General features: G+C 35.8%; 1 protein-coding gene across 5 annotated transcripts in view; it reads right to left on the bottom strand.

Moving 5' to 3' along the window:
- The window catches only part of SPATA17 (spermatogenesis associated 17), a 207,680-nt gene that overhangs the window by 63,753 nt on the left and 120,483 nt on the right, over window positions 1-23,444 (bottom strand). For all 5 annotated transcript variants that reach the window (XM_037737704.1, XM_017526307.2, XM_017526311.2 and 2 more), the window contains one exon: window positions 21,321-21,469. In XM_037737704.1, coding sequence (XP_037593632.1) covers window positions 21,321-21,469 — 149 coding nt within the window. The remainder of the gene's footprint in view (window positions 1-21,320; window positions 21,470-23,444) is intronic.

Genomic DNA, 23,444 nt, shown 5'->3' with positions numbered 1-23,444 from the left:
ACCCAACGTCTACCCATTGAACTCTTCCCTTGCTCATCTCTTAAGTGCACTGGCAGCTTGGACTTATATCCTGATTGCATCTTCAGAAAATGTGACAGTTCCCAGAGAAACGAGTTCAACTATCAACAATCTAGGGATGTTTTGATTAAAAGGCTGTATGAGAGTAAAATAAAATCTGCCAAAAAGCCACTCTTTTACACACATAGAGTTTCTAATCTAATTTTTACATTTCCTCTTTTAATATAAACTTAAGAATGGATTAGCAGTGGGAAAATAATCAACATGGAAGAAGGATACAAATCCAAGCATAAGGAATAAGCTGGAGGAAAAAGACATCATAATGCAGCAAAAGGGTAAATTCAGAAATTTTTAATGCATGTAATCAAAGGAGATATGGTATTAATGAAATAAAATTTGGATGCTTTTTTAGATTAAAAAACCATTTGGAGAAAAGCGGAAGCTCTGGAAAATAAAAAACTATATATAGAAAAATAAAACATTCTCCTGAGAAAAATATTCTAAAATTCAGACTTTAAAAAGAGGTTGAGGTTGAACATATATTTATTGAGCCATTACTATCTGCCAAAATTTTCATGCAGATGATCTCAGTTAGTTAAGACAAAGAAGGGTGTTTTCAAAAATCTAAATTCAATTGAAAATTATTTTTTGGCATTTAATAAACTTAGAAAAAAGTAGCATTCTTTCATCAATTTTAATATCTCTCTGCAATTTCTTCTTAATATTTATTAATAAATTCCTTCTTAATATTTTTCCTAAGAAAATATTTTCTAGCACTATTAAAAAAAAAACAAACCAGAATACAGAGCTTTGAATTATACAAAGTTACAGAAGCATGTATTACATATGCTCTTGGGAAAAAAGCTCTCATATAAGATAGATTATGGTCCTTCCAGTGCTAATTCACACATGGGATGGACATCACACACACAAAAATTAATGTGGCCCCAATGTCCCTGAGTACACAAAGGAGGTGCTGTGAGCCTGCTGCTGCACTTACAGTTTTTATCACTTCTGAATTGCATTTTAATAGTACATTTTTCTTTTATGTCTGAACAAAATTTGCCTTCTCAAGGGAATGGATGGCTGAGAAGACAAGGCTGGAACACTGAGTATTTCCCTGCTCATGAATTAACTCTACTTTCATTTAGTCATCATATTTCATGAAAGTAACATATACGCATATTCTTAATTATACATACATATGTGCATGTATATACATTCAAAAATATCTAGATATTTTATAATCTGTAAGTAACATTGACCTTCTAATTAGGAAAAATTATTTAATTCTCAAATCAGATTACTCTATAGAGTATAAATAGCAACATTCAAAAAATCACTTTGGTTTATAATAAAATTTTACATAATTATCAATTACTTTAAAACTATGTTCTTTTACCAGTTTTCAATGTATATTCAGCTGTGTTTATGCTTATAGTACGTACTTTTCAATTAAATGAACTTCATGTTAAAGAAGAGTAATATATGCATTTACCTGTTTTTTTTTTTTTACAGTCTTATCAAAGACACAGGTCTGGCAAAAATTCTCGAAAGTAATGTTGAGATATAGTGGTATATATACAAACAAGTAACACCTTGAATGTCTGGGCAGTTACAGAATAATTGGTAGAGGTCTCAGGAAGCAAAATTAGAAATAGTCAATTAGCTTTCAAAAATATAGGTCCATTTTACATTCCGAGTATACTTAATATTATTTTATTATTATATACATATATATTTTTTCCAAATAAGAACACTAACAAATTACATTCATTGTTTTTCTACCATATAACTCCCTTTCATTTTCCCCCTTTTCTTAAAGTCCTCCTATTGTTCCTCACAACTCTAGGTTTTCCATCAATGTATTTATTTCACTGCCAGATAATTCAAATCTTCAAATTATGCACCTCTCTTGCCTATTGAATCCAGCCTAAATTCTCCAACTTAGCTGTTAGGCTTTTTCCCAATGCACCTGATCTGCTCAGGCTGTTCAACCACTCCCTACCTGCTGTTCTCTTGATGCCTTTTCTGTCTTTCTTCTCCCATTCTACCTCTACGCCTTTGTTTATGCTCTTCCTCCAGAAATGCTGATCCATGCACTACTGCTCTTTCAGAATCCACTTTAACATCCAGCTTTCCTAGGCAGCCTAATCTACCCACTCAGCTGACACTGATTTCTCTACTATCTACATATTTATTCACTGAACAACTCCGAATGCATTTATATTGTAGGTACTTGGAAAAATACAGGGCCAGGCAGGGTGGCTCACACCTATAATCCCAGCACTTTGGGAAGCCAAGGTGGGAGGATTGCTTGAGGCCAGGAGTTCAACACCAGCCTGGGCAACAAAGTAAAAACTTGTCTTTAATAAATTTTTTTTTTGAGACGGAATCTCTCTCTGTCACCCAGATTGGAGTTCAGTGGCGCAATTTCGGCTTACTAGAACCTCTGCTTCCTGGGTTAACGTGATTCTCATGCCTCAGCCTCCAGGGTAGCTGAGACTACAGGCACCCGCCACCACCCCGCAGCTAATTTTTGTATTTTTAGTAGAGACTGGGTTTCACCATATTGGTCAGGCTGGTCTTGAACTCCTGACCTTGTGATCTGCCCACCTCGGCCTCCAAAAGTGCTGGGATTACAGGAGCCACCGCACCTGTCCCTAATAAAAATTTTTAACAATTAGCCCAGTGTGGTGTGATGTGTTCATACCCCTACTAGAAGGTGAATTCTAGAAGGTACTGAAAGGAATTCACCTTCTAATAGGGGTATGAAATGAGATAATAAACACAGGTAGAATGTGATAAGTTTTATAATGGTTGTATGGACAACTGGCAATTAAAGCAAAGAGGAAGATTTGTGTTTGCATACATGTGTCTGTGCAAGTATGGGAAAAATTGTCTTCCCAGACCGTGTATGCCAGAACTGAGTACTGAAAAGCAAGTAGAGTTCAAGTTAAGAATCTGGTGAAAGCTACTTTAGGTGGAAAAAACAACATATGCAAATAAATGTAGGTGAGTTAGAGCATAAAAAGGAATGCTGAAGAAGCTGAAAAGGATTCAACATACCTAGAAAATTCTGTTCTTGTGAAGACAACAAAGTAGATCACAAACAGCCTTAGTGGAGACAAGATTGTTCATGAAAACAATCCACAGAGGCTAGGCCGGTGGCTCACACCTATAATCCTAAACTTTGAGAGGCCGAGGCAGGCGGATCACCTGAGGTCAGGAGTTCAACACACCAGCCTGGCCAACATGATGAAACCCCATCTCTACTAAAAATACAAAAAATTAGCCGGGCATGGTGGCACACACTTGTAGTCCCAGCTACTTAGGAGGCTGACGCATGAGAATCGCTTGAACCCAGAAGGCAGAGGTTACAGTGAGCTGAGGTCCTGCCACTGCACTCCAGTCTGGGCGACAGAGTGAGACTCTGTCTCAAAACAAAACGATACAGAACAACAACGAGAAAACAATGAGGAGTCACCTACAAGCAAATTTCAAAGTCAAGTTACCTTGGGGCAGATACTCACATGTGATGAATTCAGAAGATTTGACGGCATAGGAGTGGGAGGGAAACCTGAGACTCTCATATTAAGCCAATACTTTCTAAGGGGACTAGAGTGGTTCTGGATCAGTAGCATCTTATAGCGCAAGGAAGACAGACATAGCTACTCTCTAGAGGAAAACGGTGCCAATTTATGCCATTAGGATTGTTACAGATGAAGTTCAGCTTACTGTGAGAACTCAAAATATTTGTTATGGTAAACACATACAGAAAAAAATCAGGAAATTTGACACAAACAACCGGAAAAATATTACAATGATCAGATGCAGAATATAAGTATTTGATTATTTAAATCTTTTACAATAAAATCACCTGAGGTAAGGAGTTAGAGATCAGACTGGCCAACATGGCGAAACCCTGTTTTTACTGAAAAAAAAAACAAAAACAAAAAACAACAACAACAACAACAACAACAACAAAAACTAGCCAGGTGTGGTGGTGGGTGCCTATAACCTCAGCTACTCGGGAGGCTGAGGTAGGGAGAATTACTCGAACCCAGGAGTCAGAGGTTGCAGTGAGCCAAGATTGCACCGCTGCGCTCGCGCCTGGGTGACAAGAGAGAAACTCTGTCTTGTACACACACACACACACACACACACACACACACACACACACACAACAATCCGTGGACAATAATATATTACAGATTGATAGAAACCGTAAAACATTTGTTTATTTTTACATATGCATGAATTACGACTGCCCAATAGGATAGTTACACAATCTGCAGTAGATTCTGCCTTAAGTAAATTATTTCAAAATAGACACAGTGATAGAGATTTATAGATCTCAACACAAGCCTATGCAACATGTAAGTCTCAGACACCAAACATGTTCTAGATCAGCCCCCTCTTAGTGGAAGAACGCCCAGTGCAATATATGTATTAAACATAAAACAGGATAAAGGGATACTCTGTTACAAGTCAGGAATTTGGTTCCACACTGCAATACATTCTCCAATGAGCTATACGATAGCATACAAATAGTCCTTTCATCTAGAATAGAAGTAGGAGAAACAGCAAACCAAAACAAGTTTCTCTAAAAATTTATAGCAGAGCTTGTATAATCCCGCACTTTGTCTATTTGTTTATTTAAAAAATTTTTTAAATAGACATGAGGTCTCACTATGTTGTCCAGGCTGGCCTCAAGCTTCCGGGCTCAAGCAATCTTCCTGCCTTGGCCTCCCAAAGTGTTCTGATTACAGGCATGAACAAACCACGCTCCGCCAATCCAACACATCCTAACGTGAGGACTGCTCCTAGACCTGCCCTCAGCATCTCAACAGATAGCAAAAATCTGAGGTGAGCTTACAGATAGCACAGTTATCTCTCCGGGGAGAATAGCCTTACTGTTTCCCTACTGGCAAGTAAAAGGAAAGGGAGAGACAGCTAAGGATTCTCCCCAAAGGGAGCAAATCCAGGGTGACATTCTTACTACTTAAATCTCCCAAGAGGTCAAGAGACAATCTAAGACAGGGAACCCTACCACTGGAACCACCATACCTTGTAGGATGGATGACAGCAGCCCTGCTGGAGAAAGTCGGAATGGGGCGGTGGCAGGGGTGGAAAAGGGGAGGCAAAGGGAGGCTTACGCTTCTCCTAGAGACAGGCCTTGTAATACTGAAAGGGATACTCAGTTCTGCATCTGCATTAGGTAAGCAAATATTAAGTATATAATAAACTCTTGGTGACTTGATTCAGTTAATTCAATTCACTAGATATGTCTTATTAACTAATATGTTCAATACATTGTATTAGACACTATGAGTATAAAAAGGTAAATAAGCAGATGCCCAAAGACCCTTAAAATCTCATGAGGGAAAAAGACAAATAACTACAACAGTATGAAGTGGGAGTTGGGGGTAGAACGGGGGGAGGTGAAGCTTTTAGGATAAAGGCAATAAAAGAAGCATATGAGAACAGAGAGCACGGAGGGCACTATCTAACCTGGGCTTTAACCAACGGGTCAGATTCCATTAGACAGAAATGGGAATCGAGGATGAGGAGGCAAGTAAGGGATCCTGTGAATAGAAGTTCAGAGGTCAAAGACTGGAAAACATATGTGGGCTCTTGTAAGTATGTAGCCTAGTAGCCTGGAAAATAGAATGCTGTTGCCAGGGTGCTTATACTGTCTATTAGAACACGTTAAGTTTCAGCAGTTTCACTTTGTCTTACTTAACATCTCTGTGATGGATGTTGGAACTCTAAGTAACAGAGAATATTAGCCCACTTGCAGATACTCCTGTCATACCCTATAACCATTGTTGAGGTGCTACGCTGGCTCTCTCCTTGAGAGGCTGACTGGGCCACAGCATCACAAAGGCTAACAAAGACTGGGGATCAAGGCGGTGGCCCGTTATCACATTCCTCTCTGTAAACTCTGTTGCTGAATTACAGCCTTATGATCCTTTGATGCCAGGCAAATCTGACACTTTCCACCTTCTATTGGAAGAGATTTTGTATCTATGAATTATAAAATAAATACAGAACTCTTAAACAGTAAGTGACTACTGATGCATTCACTTTTTCAGGTGGGAAAAGAGAAACATATACTTTTTCTTATTCTCCAAGTAGGGATAAAATTATTTACTTTTCAAGTTTCAAAACCTCCTATCCTATATAGACAAGAAAATATAATAAAATAGCAAACAAGGTCTTATGAATTTTATTGTTTCAATATTTGAGTAATTGAACTTCTTATGTTCAAGTAGTAGTTCACTTCTAACTACCTTAAGAGTGACTGTAGGATGTTATTATTTCTTAGCATGCACTACTGAAGTAATAAATGACAAAGAATCTCTTAGAAAATCAATAGTTTTATCTTTTAAATTACATAAACTAGGAATTATGTCAATTGTTTTTTCTGTTCTTATAGCAGAATTTTAGCACATTCTCAAAAGATCACAAGCTTCATTAATAAAGATGTTAGTCTATGAGCAGCCTCCTCCTTCCAATCATAACAGCATTGGAAGGACACAACTCCTAAACAGGGATATAGGAGTGACTGCTAGGGGTCACTCCAGAATGTCTGCTTAAAAGGTCCATCTAAAATACTTGCTACAGAAGGGGCAAGGTGTAAGAGCTTTGTAATGTTCAAACAGAACAATTATTTAAATAGGGAAAAAGAAAAAAGAAATAGAAAACTTCCACTGTAGACTAATTAAGGGAAGGGATTCTGTACTCTGGTCTACAAAACTTGATTTGATAAGCAAAGATAGCTGTTTAAAAGTTGGGAAAGAGTTGATGAAAGAACATAAAGAGGAAATATGGATAAATGATGTTGATTGGATCTAATAAATGAATCCACAAACAGCAAATGTTCATGTTATAAAAGTACACCTGCTCAAAAATTACTATTAACTCTAATATTTTAACCATTATTATAATATAGAAAATGGTAAATTTAGGCTGGGTTCTGTGGGTCACACCTGTAATCCCAGCACTTTGGGAGGCCGAGGCTGGTGGATCCCTTTGAGGTCAGGAGTTCGAGATCAGCCTGGCCAACATGACAAAATTCTATCTCTACTAAAAATGTAAAAAATAGCCAGGTGAGGAGGCATGGGCTTGTAATCCCAGCTACTCAGGAGGCTGAGGCAGGAGAATCACTTGAACCCAGGAGGCGTAGGCTGCAGTGAGCCAAAATCACACCACTGTACTCCAGTCTGGGCAACAGAGTGAGACCCTGTCTCAAAAAAACAGAAAGAAAGAAATGTTTTGAGGGCTGAGGGGCTGAGTTATAACCAGTTCATGTCTGATCTCATCAGATGACCTGGTTTTCATAAAATAAAAAACTAATCATAGGCTTTTTTAAGGCAAAGCATTTTGAAAAAACATGTAAATACACAAATTATTTGGCAACAGTATTTGAAATAGGATGAGACATGTTTTACACTTGTAGTAAGTATAATTATTAATGAATAGTTTTGCCCCTTCTAAAAAAACAAACCATGTTATGGCTATAAGATGTTGAATATTTGTCCTTTATTATACAGAACAGTCTGAGTTTTGGAAAAAGGTCAGCAAATAAATAGCAGTCTATTTTTCATTACCTTCAATACAAAAAATAAAAACTATCTGTACTTTATGTATTAACTACCTAAATGTCGAGGTAAACCTAATATATAGCTCATTAATACAAACAGATTTCAAAATATAGCTGACATTAGTGGAGTTTTTTAAACGATATTAATAAAATGAGTAACAATCTGAAATAGAAATTAGACAGACTCCCTTTATGGTTGAGGACAAACCATAGCTATAAGAGCTTAATACACACAGTATTTTATACTTAAAGTAGACTTCATAGCACAAATGTAAAACCCATGAACTATTTAGGCAGCAATATCTCGACCCCCAGGGTGGAGACAGAAATGTGATGTTTAAATACAAAGAATGCAAGTGGCAAGACTATCTGTTCAACTAAACAGTAAGCTTATATTGCAAGCTTCTAAATTTAACTGGAAAGATATTTTTCCCTTTTCCTTACATTTTTCTTAGCTTAAGAGGAATACATTTTCCTGGATTTATTATTATTATTAACAATTTCAAATCATCTTGGCTCAGTAGTTTCATTACATCTATGTAACAAAATTTCTGATACATATTTTGCAGAGTTCACTTTATTTTCCTCTGACTGTGAAAAATGTTTTTAAAAATCTCTGCTAAAAGATACTAAAGTTAAAGGCATCAGCTAAATAGCATTCACATAGGCTCTTCTTTCAGGCCATTTACATCAAATGTTTTAAACTAACAAAGTTTCAAGAATGGCTAAAAATGATGAACTCAGATATTTTAAGGACTTATATAAATCACTTAAAAAACATTAACTTCTCACACCTGTAATCTTAGCACTTTGGGAGGCCAAGGTGGGTGGACTTGAGCTCAGGAGTTTGAGACCAGCTTGGGCAACATGGTGAAACCCCATCTCTACAAAAAGTACAAAAATTAGCTGTGCATGGTGGGGGGAAGGTATAGTCCCAACTACTAGGGAGGCTGAGGGGGGAGGATCATCTGAGCCTGGAGGTCAAAGCTGTGGTGATCAGTGATCATGCCACTGCACTCCAGCCTGGGTGACAGAGTGAGACCCTGTCTCAAAAANAAAAAAAAAAAAAAAAAACACAAAAACAAAAACGTATACTTAAGGAGGAAAATAAGGTGGCTAAGGTGGCAATAAATACATTTAATTATACCCAGAGCAGTGTATTACAAACTACGTTCTGGGGATGAGATGAAGGGACTCATGGCCAGCTAGGCCATTTGCTCCATGAGGTCAACAGACTTTTGTTACTGGCCATGGTGGCTCATGCCTGTAATCCCACCACTTTGGGAGGCCGAGGTGGGTGGATTACCTAAGGTCAGGAGTGCGAGACCAGCTTGGCCAACATGGTAAAACCCTGTCTCTACTAAAAATGCAAAAATTAGCCAGGTGCAGTGGTGTGTGCCTGCAGTCCCAGCTACTTGGGAGGCTGAGGCAGGAGAATCACTTGAACCCAGGAAACGGGGGTTGCAGTGAGCTGAGATCACACCTCTGCACTCCAGCCTGGGTGACAGAGTGAGGCTCTGTCTCCAAAAAAAAAAAAAGACAGACTTTTGTCTGCCTTGTTCACTGCTATGTTCCCAATGCAACTAGTACCTGGCATATAGTCAGCATGCAATAATATTTGCTGAGTGAAGAATACATTTGCAAAATGCTATACACTGTATGATATTTCCCCTCTTTGATGTTCACATCAAATAAAAGCATATTTAAGAATGATAAGCCCTGTGCCAAAAATCCATTTAAGTGTTTTCAATGCAATATTTCCCCAAATCTATTTGAAAAAAAACTCATTGTAACATTAGTTTTAAGACTAGTTTTTTAAGAGTTTAGAAAATCACGTTTATAGTAAAAATAACAAAAGAAAATATAGGCCTATCATTGAGACTTCCAGTGTAGCATTAATAAACATCGAAGAGAAATCATAATTTACCTCATTTTTTGGCTTGACTTGTTTTTAGTGAGAATGATTTTTGTGATCTGATGTATTAGGCTAAAATGAGCAAAACCTAGCTCAAGTTCAAGAGTCAGAATTCAATACGTAAGAAACCTCTTAGCACTTACTGTTTGGCAAATATTGTGCTAAGTGTAGCACATAAGTCAGGAGCCCTGTTGTTGAGAAGCTTATCATCCAGAACACGGCTCGCTGATTTTTCTGTTAAAGGGCCAGGCAGGTAACATAAATGAGTTAGATGTAAACTGAAGAGTCCAAGTTTTAATCAACTGCTGCCATGTCAGACTGTGAGCCTGCTCCTTCTAGATCTCCTAATTTTTGCCATAAGCGGAAAAATTTGGAGTTTTAAATTATTTAATTACCATTCTTAATTAATTTTCAATTTATCTAATTTTTAGAATATTGTGGGATCCAAATATAACACCCTCAGAGGCTATATGCAGCTCACAAGCTAATAGTTTGGAATCTCTGTTTGGAATTTTAAAGTGAGTATCTAGCTCTGTCAATGATTTTAAGGTCCCTGACAAGATAAATTATATCTTAAACTACTGTTTAAGCTTTTGTATGAGATCACCAAATCACCATTAGTTATTCTTAAGAAATTGTAACTGTACCAAAGACGTAACGCAATGATTTTTAAACAGAAGACTACAGACTCTACAGTATATAGAAGGCTTAATGTGGCGTTAATATCCAAAGAAAATACAGGAAAAGTAACAACTAGGTGATAGTTACGGGGGAAAGTAAAATCTAATGAATGACGTCCTGACAGCCAAATCCTAGGTACCCTTTTTAGTTTTCACTGTATTTGAACTCTGCATCAAGCTGGTCATCCCCTCCTTGTAGCCAACCCTGTTTAATTTGCACAATCACTCCTGGTTCTTTCTTGTTGTCTCTGTTTCTTGACTGACTCATTATTATCTGCCAATATCTTAAATTAATGACTGTTAACAAGAACTGTGCATTCGAATCACCTGGGCATATTTTGCAAATATTTATGCCTGCTGAACCAAACTATCTGTGATTGAGACTTAGGAATTCATATGCATGTAATTTTAAACCTCAAGGTGATGCAGTTAAGCAACCCTGACTAAAAACTACTGCCGTAACATCAAAGCCATTCCTAGAAATCTGTAATCTTCTCTCTGTAAGTTTCTCCTGGGGGATTAGTCCATCACCAAGGTTTTAACTGTTACCTCTGAACTGATGATTTCTAAATCTTTATCTCAATATACAATATCATTCTTGAACTGAAAAACAGTATTTTAAAATGTTCACTAGGGATATTTATCTTGATACACTAGAGGAACCTCAAATAGAGTTGCCTCCAAGTTAAACTCATTTCCAAATCCTCCATGCTATCAAACTTGCAATGCTTCTTATATATTTTTTCTTAGGTAAGTCAGAACATCACCCTCTAGCCAATCACCTAAGTCAGAAGCCATCAAGTCAGAGCATAAGAGGACCTTCCTGCCTCTGCTCTTCTCAATCTGAGAAGATTCTTGCTTGTAGCTCTACTCTCACAGAAAAACTGTATTTGATATAATGTGATAAACCTTCCCCTTGACCACAGTTGCGGTCTAATAGTATGGTAATTTAACACATCCTATAATTTAACCCTCATTTATTGTCTATTGTGTTCCAAGTCTATAGCTTATGTGAGCCAAGTTGGTAACATAAATTGAGCAAAACAGATTCTCTCGCAGAAATTTGCACTGAAAAACAAAAGTAGCTGTGGGTTCTGCAGATGGAAGGTTATGTTGAATTAGGCTTGGGTGGTAACTAAGTGAAAGCTAAAGATTGATGGGAAAGAAAATTTCTGAGTTAGGAATCATCAGATAAGCTAGTCAGTAGAAAGAAGCAGGGATGCCACTGAAAGAAGAACACCATGTCCCCACAGCCCCTTTCTCATCTTAGTCCACTTCTTCTTTAGGTCTTTATATGTCTATAAAATTCCTCAATGCATCTTTTAAACATCACCTTAGTTTCTTGAGTTTCCTTGAATGGATCTTTTTTCTTTGCGAGTAAGAAAGCTCTGAGACAGGGATCCTAAATGCATCTGTGCCTCTGACCACACCATCCAAACTATATCAGGCAAGCCCCTAAATCTGATTTAGGGTTTATAGCAAACTTCTCCAACCCAAGGCCTGCGAGCCACATGCAGCCCAATACAAATCTGTAAACTTTCTTCAAACATTATAAAATTTTTTGTTGTGTGTTTTTTTAAGTTCATTAGCTATCATTAGTGTATTTTATGCATGGCCCAAGACAATTCTTCTTCTTTCAGTGTGGCCCAGGGAAGCCAAAAAATTAGACACTCCCGGCTACAGGATCCTACCTATAAAGCAGTTTGTCAACCTTTCTCTACCCTCCATGACCAACGTCTCAGTTCTATGGCAAGTCCTCTTTATCTCTGACCTGGACTGTGACAATGGTCCTCTAACTGGACCGTGTGGCCCCAGTGACTCTGGCCTCCATCCCCATTGACTCCCATTTCTAAACCATCTCCATGGCTATCAGAGTGATACCTGCAAGCTATCTGATCTTTCACTCAGGGCCTAAAACTGGTTTTATGAATGTCTCTACAGCATAAAGTCCAAATATTAAAAGTGTCTTTTTAATGACTTGTCTGATTGTATATACTAAAAGTACATATTCTCAAGCATATCACTAAAAGTATTCCAAATTATCAAATTATATAGATTTTTTAAATCTTAAACTTCTTTAGACACAGGTGTCTGTAAGAACAGAATTCTAGTATCCTGTGGTCATTTACTTAAAAAACACTTCTTTTTCTTTCAGAGAAACAGCGGACAAAAAGAGAGCATAGTTCTTACTATACAGCCAAAGTAATAAAGGGCTCTTTCGTAGACAAATTCTAGAACTTCTTAATTATACACAGGCTTATTATCTATATCCCCAGTGTTATAAAGTACCAGAACTTCATTAAAAAAATTAAGCTGGAAAAACGAAGGCAGCACTTTGTAAATTTCCACTGGAAATTAGCTGGGAGAGGCAGAGGAATACTGGATCAAAAGAGGGTAATCATGCTTAACTGTGCCCTAGAGCACCCGCATGTATAATACGATTTGCACAGTAACTACCTCTCCTATTACTGCTTGTTTGGAGTATTCTGTGTTAATGGGGTTAGCTAATTTAGTATTTTAACTTAAAAAGGCTCTGCTGATTAATAAATGTTGCACACTGTGCTAGTAATTAAAATAAACGGAAGAGTTACAAAGAAAAGTTGAATTGTTAAGAAAACATTATCTGAAAATATATGATAATCTCTATCATAATACAATAACAGTTCAGAAAATATGCAAATTGTAAAGGTCTAAAGTGTCTGAAGAAACCACACAAGTCAGAAAAGTTTTGAGATATGTTAAATGTTCTTTTTACTATTCTTTAAAGATAAATAGAACCAATGCTCATCTACATGTAGCACATTTTAAAACGTCCTTTCTAAAAACTGTTATTTGGATCTTGTTTCTTAACTTTTCCTACAACATTTTTCTTATGGTAATGACCACAAAATGATACTTAACTTAATTAGAAAAAAATACTTAAAGTTTTAGAAGTAAGTAATTTACTCACTGTTTACTGTTGTTTACTGCAAAGGAGCCTGGTTCCCCTTTTTTAGGGGCCTGTGGACACCAAGCACAGAAATAAAGGAAAATCCTGAGTCCCTTTCAAGGGAAATCCAAGCACCTAGTTAGCCCCAGAAATAAATAACTTGTTCCACAGCTATTTGCTTTTTCTATAGAAACTAAAGGTAACATCTTACCATAGGTCCCTGAGTTGTCTTTCATGGGCTCAGGCTCACTGAATGGATCTGCTGGCACCTAGACCCCAGATAAGGGAGAAGTGAAGACTAAACTTTATCACCCTTTATTGTAAGTTCCTTCATAAGGAGCTTGGGGGAAGTCATTCCCTCTAACAGGTTAACATTTTTCTATTGACCCCCAATTTTATTTTTTTTTTAAATGTTGAGACAGGAAGACAAGAAGCTACCTTGCTAGGTGAGACTTTGGTGTTCAGATTAATTATAATCCTGAGCTAAATTTGAGGAAACTCCTTAAATCCCTAAGGATTCAAGAGTCTTCTACAGGTTTAAGGTATAGACATTGAGGATTTTAAAAATATCACCAGTGACTGGAGTTTTCTTATAAAGAAGAGTTCATGATTAAAGCATATTGTAGCTATATTTTAAACTTATATAGGCTTTCATTTAAGAAACTGTGAATAGACAGCTCAATAGCTGTCTCTACGTCTTTAAAAAAATAAAAATATTAATTTACTGATAGTTATTCAGAGTAGGTAAAATGAGAGACATCCCATAAATATTTAGTAGCATAGCAGAACTGTCACCCAGGCTGGAGTGCAGTGGTGCGATCTTGGCTCACTGCCACTTCTGCCCCTCAGGTTCAAGCGAATCTTGTGCCTCAGCCTCTGGAGTAGCTGGGACTACAAGTACCCACCACCACACCTGGCTAAATTTTTTGTATTTTTAGTAGAGATGGCTTTCACCAGGTTGGCCAGGCTGGTCTCAAACTCCTGGTTCTCAAGTGATCCGCCCGGCTCAGCCTCCCAAAGTGCTGGGATTAGAGGCGTCAGACACTGCACCCAGCCATGACCCCCAATTTTTAAACAGAGCTTCCCTTTCTTAACCAATTGTCAATCAAAAGATCTTTAAATCTACCTAACATCTGTAAGCTCCTGCTTCAAGATATCCCACTCTTTTAGGCCAAAACCAATGTGTGACCTCCATATACTGATTAATGATTTTGCCTGTTGCTTCTGCTTTCCTGAAATTTACTCCTGCCTTTAAAAACTCTTACCTGCAGGCCATAGGGGAGGTTGGGTCTTAAGCATGAGCTTCCTCGAATCTTCTTGCTTGGTGCCCTGCAATAAACGCCTTCCTTTTGTCACTGCAAAAACCTCAGTGTGGGTATATGAGTTCTACTGTGGTGGGTGAATGGACCCCATTTTGGTTTTACAATATTGCCAGATCCAATATTTACCAAGGCCCCTATCTAAGCTAGGTTGCAAAAGAGAGAAATGAAGTCACATTAGATTCATAGATATTAGTTCCAGCAAGTGGAGGAGCTCAAGAAATAGAGTTATTAGTTCTGCTATGCTGCTAAATGTTTATGGATGTCTCTCATTTCACCTACTCTGAATACCTATCAGTAAATTAATACTTTTTATTTTTCTAAAAAATGTAGAGACAGCTATTGAGCTCTATACACAACTTCTTAAATGAAAACCTATATAAGTTTAAAATATAGCTACAATATGCTTTAATCATGAACTCCTCTTCATAGGAAAACTCGAGTCACTGGCATATTTTTTAATTCCTCAATGTCTATACCTTAAACCTGTAGAAGACTCTTGAATCCTTAGGGATTTAAGGAGTTTCCTCAAATGTAGCTCAGGATTGTAATTCTAAACACCAAAGTCTCACTTAGCAAGGTAGCTTCTTGATTTGAAAACCTTTTAGAAGAACACTTGCATTTATTTTCTTTTGCTGTTATAACAAATCATCACAAAAGTTGTGGCTTAAACAATATTATTAACTTATCATTCTTGAGGTCAGAAGTCCGAAATAGGTTTTACTAGGCTAAAATCAAGGTGTTGACAGGACTGCATTCCTTCTAGGGGATCTAGAAGAGAATCCATTTCCTTGCCTTTTATTCTAGAGAAGGGCCTACATTCCTTGATGTGGACCTCATGCCCTATCTTCAAAGCTGGCAAAGGTAAACTGAACCCTCCTCACATTGCATCACTCTGACCTCTTTTCATGGAGTCAAATCTCTTTCTGCCTCCCTCTTCCACTTTTAAGGACTTTTGCCATTCCAAAACCGGCCCCGTTCTGATCATCCAGGATAATCTCCCCATCTAAAAGTCCCTAATTTAATCAAATCTACAAAGACATTTTTATTATATAAGGTAACATTCACAGGTTCCTAGGATTAGGACATGCGGATTCTTTGGCAGGGCAATAGGGATTATTATGCCTAACAGAAAGCTAATTGAAACTAGTTAGTTCTCATTTCTATTGTAATAACCTAAATCCACTGTACTTTGCATATAATTATAGTCTCCTGTATTAAGCCAGAATGTTTACAATTAACAGAAGATATTAATGTACACGACGTTTTACACCTCTCATAAGACTATAGTGAAGCCTATATTATAGCCTATAGCATATGATTTATAATTGTCCACTCCATTCCATTTCTGCTGTCTTAATGGGTAAATTAAACATTGACTTTTGTAGCTCTGGTACCATTACGGCCTCCCCTTTCCTCTACCTGTTATTAATAATCACTTTTTTCTCCATTTTATCTAAGCAACTTTCATGGTTTCATTTCATATTTGGAAATATTCCTTGAAATGGTCCCCTCTGAAATTTTAAACCCCAAATTTTCTGATCACCATATTCCATAAATAAGAAGTATATATAAGATTTTGTCATATTTTAATAAAGAAATAATAAATATACATATAATTGCATATGTAACCAAAAATTCTTGGATGGATACAAAAATTCTTCTTTAGATTTTTAAATGGATTTGAGGAGATTCCTAAATCAAAGGAAGTAGAAAATTTCTAACAGAAACAAGAGAGAGCCAGGGACATAAAGAAGAATGAAAACAGCTCAGTATCTCTGGAGCAGAGTTCTTTATGGAATATGACAAAGATTAGCTAAAGAAATCAGCTTGGATCAGATCCTAAAGAAACTGTGTTCTGTAATAAGAAATTAAACTTTATCCTAGAGGCAATAAAAAGCCATTGAAAGGCATTTTAGCTGAATAAGAATAGCATAATTGAATCTCTTTAGTGCTGGTGTGGTAGAATACACTGAGTGGGAGTAAGACTAGGTAGACTAGGTTGAATTTTTAATTTTACGGCAATTAAAGTTAAGGAATTCTAAGGGGCCTGGATTAAGATAGTAATAGTATAAAGGGGAAGAGAGGCTGAATTTGAGAAACACTTAAGGACTTGAGAACTTGATAGGATGTGGGTGATGCTGGAGGAGAAGGTAACTCACAAATCTCTAGCTTGTGCAGATAGTTGGTGATGCAATTCACACTCAACAAAAGAAGCAGGAAAGTGTGTTATATATTGCATTTAGGACATCGAGTGGAGATACAAACAAAGACAGCAACTGAAAATGTAAATCTGAAATGTAGGATCAAGGTGTAGAGATTTAGAATGGTAATCATCAGCATAGAGGTGGTAAAGTCTGTCAAATAGAAGCAACCATTCAAAGTTTATACAGAGGAAGAAGAAGAAAGAGAAGATCAAATCCTTCTATCATTTTATTTCTAACCACTTAGCTATTACCAAAATTACTGCAATATTTTTCCTAATGGATTTTATTGCATCTAGCATATTCTTCTCAAATACATTTGTCTCCCAATCAAATTAATATTATTTTTATACCATTCACTTTCTCTCAAAAACCATAAATAATTTTCCACTACCTAGAGGATAAACCACCAACTCCTTGGCCTTGAACTTTTTTGCAATTTTTCTTTCTCTTGCCCTCTTATATAAACATTAGCCTATCAAATTTGTCTTGTCATTTTTCCATCAACTTTTCCTACCACGGTTTTTCTTTTCATATCATCAACCTACTTTTGGCTATTTTCTGTTCTTTTCTCTATCAAAATTTCAAACGTCTTTTGCAGGATTCAACTCAGTTTTTTGTCTATCAAGAATGCTTTCCTAGATCATCAGAGACCAGAGAAAACTTGACATTTTAAAAATACACACATTGTCTGTTACACACACGTGACCATTTATCAAGTACTTGGTAAATCTCGCTAAAAATTTTGTTAGGTTTTCTGATTTGGTTTCAAGCTACGTAAGTTTCACGAGAGTAGAGGCTTTGTCTAATTTATTCACTGCTATGTCTCTAGAGCTTGGAACTATTCCTGACATGTAAACATCTGTTGAGTCAATAAGTAATCCTTTTTATTTCTCACAATATTTAGATGAGATGAGACCTTCCCAAATACGGGTGGCTTTATAATTATTTATTAATTGCTTATTTAGATTCCTGGCTTCATAAGGATAGGCAGATAAGTAAGGAAAATAGTTTTCTCTGAGATGGCATGAGAAAATTGAAGGAGTTCCCTTAAAAACAAGAACAAATAAAACTTTAAAATGACTTCCAAAAAAACTTCTGTAATCTATCTTCTATGTCTGTATTATTATTGTCCAATTTCTTACATTTATTTTAAAGAAGATGTTTAACTAACAGCTATAACCTACCAGCCTGTGATTATTAAGAAGCATTTTGTCATTCCTAACAGTTAACTAGGAACTCAATGCTATGAATTGTGTTTTCTCAAAATTTATATGTTGAATTCCTAACACCCAGTACCTCAACATGTTACCTTATTTTGAAATAGGGTCTGACATAGTTTGAGTCTGTGTTTGCACCCAAATCTCATGTTGAGTTATGATTCTCATTGTTGGTGGAGGGATCTGCTGGGAAGTGATTGGATCATCAGGGTGGATTTTCCTTGCTATTCTTAAGATAGTGAGTGAGTTCTCATAAGATCTGGTTGTTTAAAAGCGTGGCACTTCCCCCTTTGCTCTCTGTCTCCTGTCACCATGTGAAGATGTGCTTGCTTCCACTTCGCTCTTCCATCATGATTGTAAGTTTCCTGAGGCCTCCCAGCCATGCTTCCTGTACAGTGTTTGAAACTGTGAGTCAATTAAATTGCTTTTCTTTATAAATTACCCAGTCTCAGGTAGTTCTTTATAGCAGTGTGAGAATGGGCCAATACGGGGTCACTGCAGATGTAACACATGCAGATGAGGTCACAATGGAGTAGGGTAAGTCCCTACTCTAATATGTATGGTGTCCTTACAGCAAAGAAAAATTTGTACACAGACACAGATACAGGAAGAACACCATGTGAGGAAGGCAGAGATCAGAGGAATGCTTCTAGAAATGAGGAACATAAAGACTGATAGCAAACCACCAGAAGTTAAGGTAGAGGCATGAACAGATTGTTACAGAGAAGGAACCAGCCCTGCTGACACCTCCCTCCTGGATTTCTAGCCTCCAGAATTGTGATACAGTACATTTCTGTTTTTTAAGCCATCTGTTTCTGGTACTTTGCTATGGAAGCCCTAGCAAACTAATACACTTAGAAAATTTGTCTTTTAGACGCATAAAGAGAAGCCTTTAATGAGGTTAGGATGCTGTGGTGTAGCTCTGCTCATTGTCCTCCTCAACTTCTGGTTCTCCAGGCTCGGGGATAAAATCCAGCCCACCTTTGGAATCTGTGATTTTTTATAACTTCTTTGATGTCTTACATGCAGAATCACATTTGTGGTAATACAAAGCATGTTAATAATTCTCTTTTATTAAGACCCTACTATGTTCCTGACACTTTATATTCATTTTCTCTTTCAATCCTCCTTACAACCTTTTAAGGTAACATTTCTGCTTCATCATTCAGAGAGGAAAATAGTTTCAGGCAGGCCAAATCACTAACCTAAGATTATACTGCTGTTTGATGGAGCTAAGATTTGAGCTCATATAGATCTAGTTCCAAAGTTCGTACTACTTCTACTATAATACACTGCAATTTTCATAATCATATGAAAACAAAAGAACCAAATGTATTAAACTGTCAGATATAATGCTACCCTTTGAGTCCTTAAAATTAGAAATGAAAGCTCTACCTTCCTAGGTCTAGATAGCAGGTTCCTGATATACTACTTTTAATTCCTTATAGGTAAATTTGGTTTCGTGATAAAAGGACCCTCTGCGTTAACAAACCATGCATCTTTGTGACAGGAGTATATGTCATGGAATTCTTATCTGCAAAAATATAAAACCTACATTTCTAGTATTTCTTTTGCCACACAAGACACAATAATGCATTATCCAGTATACAAAAACCAAAATGGTTTCAGAAGAATCTATGAAAAAAATCAGTGTTTCAACTCTAATAACGGAATCATTCTTAGGCTGAAGACCAATACTTAGCTTAGTTGCAAAAAATATAATAGCTTTGAACCTATAAGAAATTTTTTTAGCATTTCCAACTGGTTTGTTTCTGATTGGTTGATAATCTAGAAAGACTTTGCAATCTCTGAAAGCTTCAGGGCAAAAGGTCATCAGCAACACTGTGGAAGTTGAAGATATGTACAAATATTCCATGGAAAATACAAATTGAGCAACTTCAACTTTCTTTGGGGATAACATTGATAGCTGATCTTTCTAGGCTTACCAAAGCAAATAGTAAGAAATGATATCTCAGTATGTTTAATATATAATAATATCTGTAGAAAACCAATCAGATAATCAATAAGTATTTCAATTATTTGTTTGAGCAATTAGTCTTGTTATTTTGTAAACCTTTGCATCATTGGAAATAGAAAAATAATTCTGAGTAATGTAACTCTTTAGATAATCATCACTAAATTTTATATTTTGCTTGACTAGGTCTGAGAAGCTTTAATCTTCTACAATATGTGTGGTAAAATGAATCTACCTCCTCAAAACTAATTGGAAAATAAAGTTCCTTATTTTCTTACTCATCATATATTGGGTTAACCCAATCAGTTGTTGAAAGAATCTGCCGAACACTCCACAGCTAATTATTTCACTTCAAGTAAGTGCTATAAAGTGAAAAACTTTACAAAAATTACTTCAGATGCCTGCCAATTTTGTCTTTGATATGTTTGTGTAAAAATTTTTACTTTTCAAGTCTCTTCAGAAATGTATAATTAAAATAAAGCATATTTTATATGTACATATATATATATCTTCTAACTGTTAATCTGAAATCCACTACAAGGGATAAGAGGTAATTCTAATTTCTCTATATATCAAAACACAATTTTAAAATAATTTACAATTATCATATAAATTATCATTGTAACATAATTAGCACATACATTATGTAAATAAAATAATTATAATTTTAAATGTATTTTATATTACATAATTTATATACCAACGTTATTATTATAATTAGTATATTAATGTCATAATGTCTTAGCATGTAAATAGTATTAAAAATATAAGAAATATTGCAAAGATAATTATGAGGCATTATAGAATAATGACATAATAAAAATAAAGCCATAGATTTAAAATGGTCTATTTACAAATTACATATGACTCTATTGATGACAAAGTGTCTTAAGAGAGAGAAAGTGCCTGAGAGAAAGATGTATGAATTGAGATCCAAATCAATGGATGCTAATAAAATAATTTAAAATTACATATGCTATTCAATCATTCTTCATCTTTTTCAGTCATCTTCCTCAGTTATAAAGAAACTAACTTCTTTCAATATACCTGATTTATTAAAACTACAATGTTATGTCGATATATCAAAATGATATTAGTCCATATTAAGAAAAATGTTTCTCTTTTATCGGATCTTATGGATCTTATTTTAGGAGTATCACATACGCTTTCAGTATAGATAATTAGGAAACTATCTTCACTGGTTATACATAGATAGTTATTTATCCTCAAAATATCAATCTTTTTTTGTCTTTTGAGTTATCAAAAGAATTTTTGCCATCAATACTGACTTCATTTAAATCATTTGCATGTTGAAAAATTATTGCTTTGAAACACGTCAAGGGTGGCTTTTTTCTCACAAAGGATTTTTTACAATATTAGGAAATAGAAAATATTAGAAAATTTAAGGCAGTAAATATGGCACAGCTATTTTTGTTAAGCTAATAACTCACATATTGTCATTTACATTTCGCAGCCATTCCTTTCTTCTGAGATCTTCTCTGGCCAACTTTAATTCATCGATTGGTTCTGCCACCCGCAACGTTGGCTCCAAAGGCTTGTAGCGTTGTTCTAATACTTCAGTGATATCTCGGAAGGGCCCCTAACAAGACAGGGTGAGGAATATGTTTTATTATGGAAGATTTTTTTTAAATGCATTATCGATGACCACGGCTAGCGAACATCTACAAAGTATAGCAGGTTTACTGTTATTTTTAGAACACCATTTGTTCTTCTCTGAGTTAGAATATATATGACGTAATATCACTTATTTTCAAGCAATGTTCTCTCAAGTACAAGTAATTACATTAAAAAATTTTTGAATTAAACGGAAGTTTCCTCACTTACACAAAAGATCTTCATGCTATAACTGGTAAACTTGTTATAGGTTGCTTTATTTTCTATTTTACAAAGCACATTTTGCCTAGTATAATTAAAAAAACAATGGTCTTCCTTTTTGAGTAAATACAAATATTAGGAAAAAATTCTAAGCAGAGCTTTCTAAAAGCCTTTCTATAAGTAGAAATAGGAGAGTATATTTTTTCATTAAGTTAAAAATTTTTGGTGAATGTCAAATCTTACATTTATTAGGCAGCCTCCTAAAGACAGAAGAACCATAACTTTTATTTATTTTAAATGTTGTTTATTTAAAATTCTAAACTCTATTGTTCAATTATTCTGATACCAACAGCAGCCTTTCAATGACACAAATACTTAGCAGAGGAAAGTCCACAGCTGCACTGTGAAAAGTAACTTACAACACATCCTACTTTCAAGTTACTTGTTATATATACTAGTTACTAAAATCCACTGGTTGACTAATTAGTATCATATTAGGCACAATGCAAATCAGAGACAGCACAAGATTTTGCAGTACCATTAATTACATATTGTGTTTTTTTCATCACTATCGTGCAGGATAGAAGTAATATAAAATGGACAAACATTTCTAATCAAATTCTTTATTCTTAAAAATATCTTCTTTAAATAGGTTATCACTAACAAGACACAGCTGGAGTTACTGCAAGCACTGAGTGAAGACTGTGGGGCTAATAAAAAGAAATGATTCACGCCTCATTTATGTTCACTTATGTTTTACATTAATAGAAACCAATAATAGGAACCAGTTACCATAAAAGTCATGGACCGTAAATAACACAAATGGCAAATAAGTATCATCTAGTACTTTTCACAGCTGGACAGGAGGATTGCTATATTTGAAAGTAGTTAATGGATTTTTATTGGAACTTTACTTTTTAAAGATACAGTAACATGATTCCAAGTCCACTATTAAGAAATCAAAGGGGACGACTTTTTTTTTTTTTAAACTTACTCGGATCCTTTTACTTTGACAGATTCTCTAATTTTAAAAAAATTAATATTTGGTTGTATGACAAGGGGCAAACTGCTTCTCTATGCTGATGTTCATCATATGTAAAATGGAATAATCACATCTCAGGATTCCTCTTAAGATGTGTAACATAATGTAACACCCTTACCATGTACTCAGAACACAGTAAATACTCAAAATGGTACCCACTGCATTATTGTTGTTATTATTATTACCATTATAATTATTAGCTTCAACAGAGTTTTTAAAAGGTTTTGCGAAATAGTAGCATCAAAGAAATACACAATGGCCAAAGGCTATGACTTTGAAGAGGCCAGCATTCACATGGAGCAATGGTCTTCTCGGTGGCCAAGCTATGCCTTCTAACCTTTGTTGGTATGCAAACATAACACATATTTACTTGCAGGCTTACTCTGCTACTTGTTCTGGAACTTATTAGTTCTAAGGAGACTAGAAAATGAAACAGAAGGAACCCTGCTTAAGATTAGAATGAAAGTTAACTCAGTCTTCCTTTTGGGTTCACTACCACATTCATGATCCCTGACCTTTCTGCAGTCATGTCCATGTCCCTATATCTTCTCAGTGGCTGGTCCATACATTTGTATCTCAGACGCTTAGCATCTTGCCTTTGAGCTCAATTGTCCTCCAGTTCCTTGGTTAGTGAACTGGACACCAGCTGTAAAGTTTCTCTGATGTCAAATTTTTATTAATTTATATTTCTTTTGAA

Source organism: Cebus imitator, unplaced genomic scaffold (assembly GCF_001604975.1).
Source record: "Cebus imitator isolate Cc_AM_T3 unplaced genomic scaffold, Cebus_imitator-1.0 Scaffold42, whole genome shotgun sequence".
Lineage (NCBI taxonomy): Eukaryota > Metazoa > Chordata > Mammalia > Primates > Cebidae > Cebus > Cebus imitator.
This window is presented reverse-complemented; position numbering and strand designations above follow the sequence as displayed.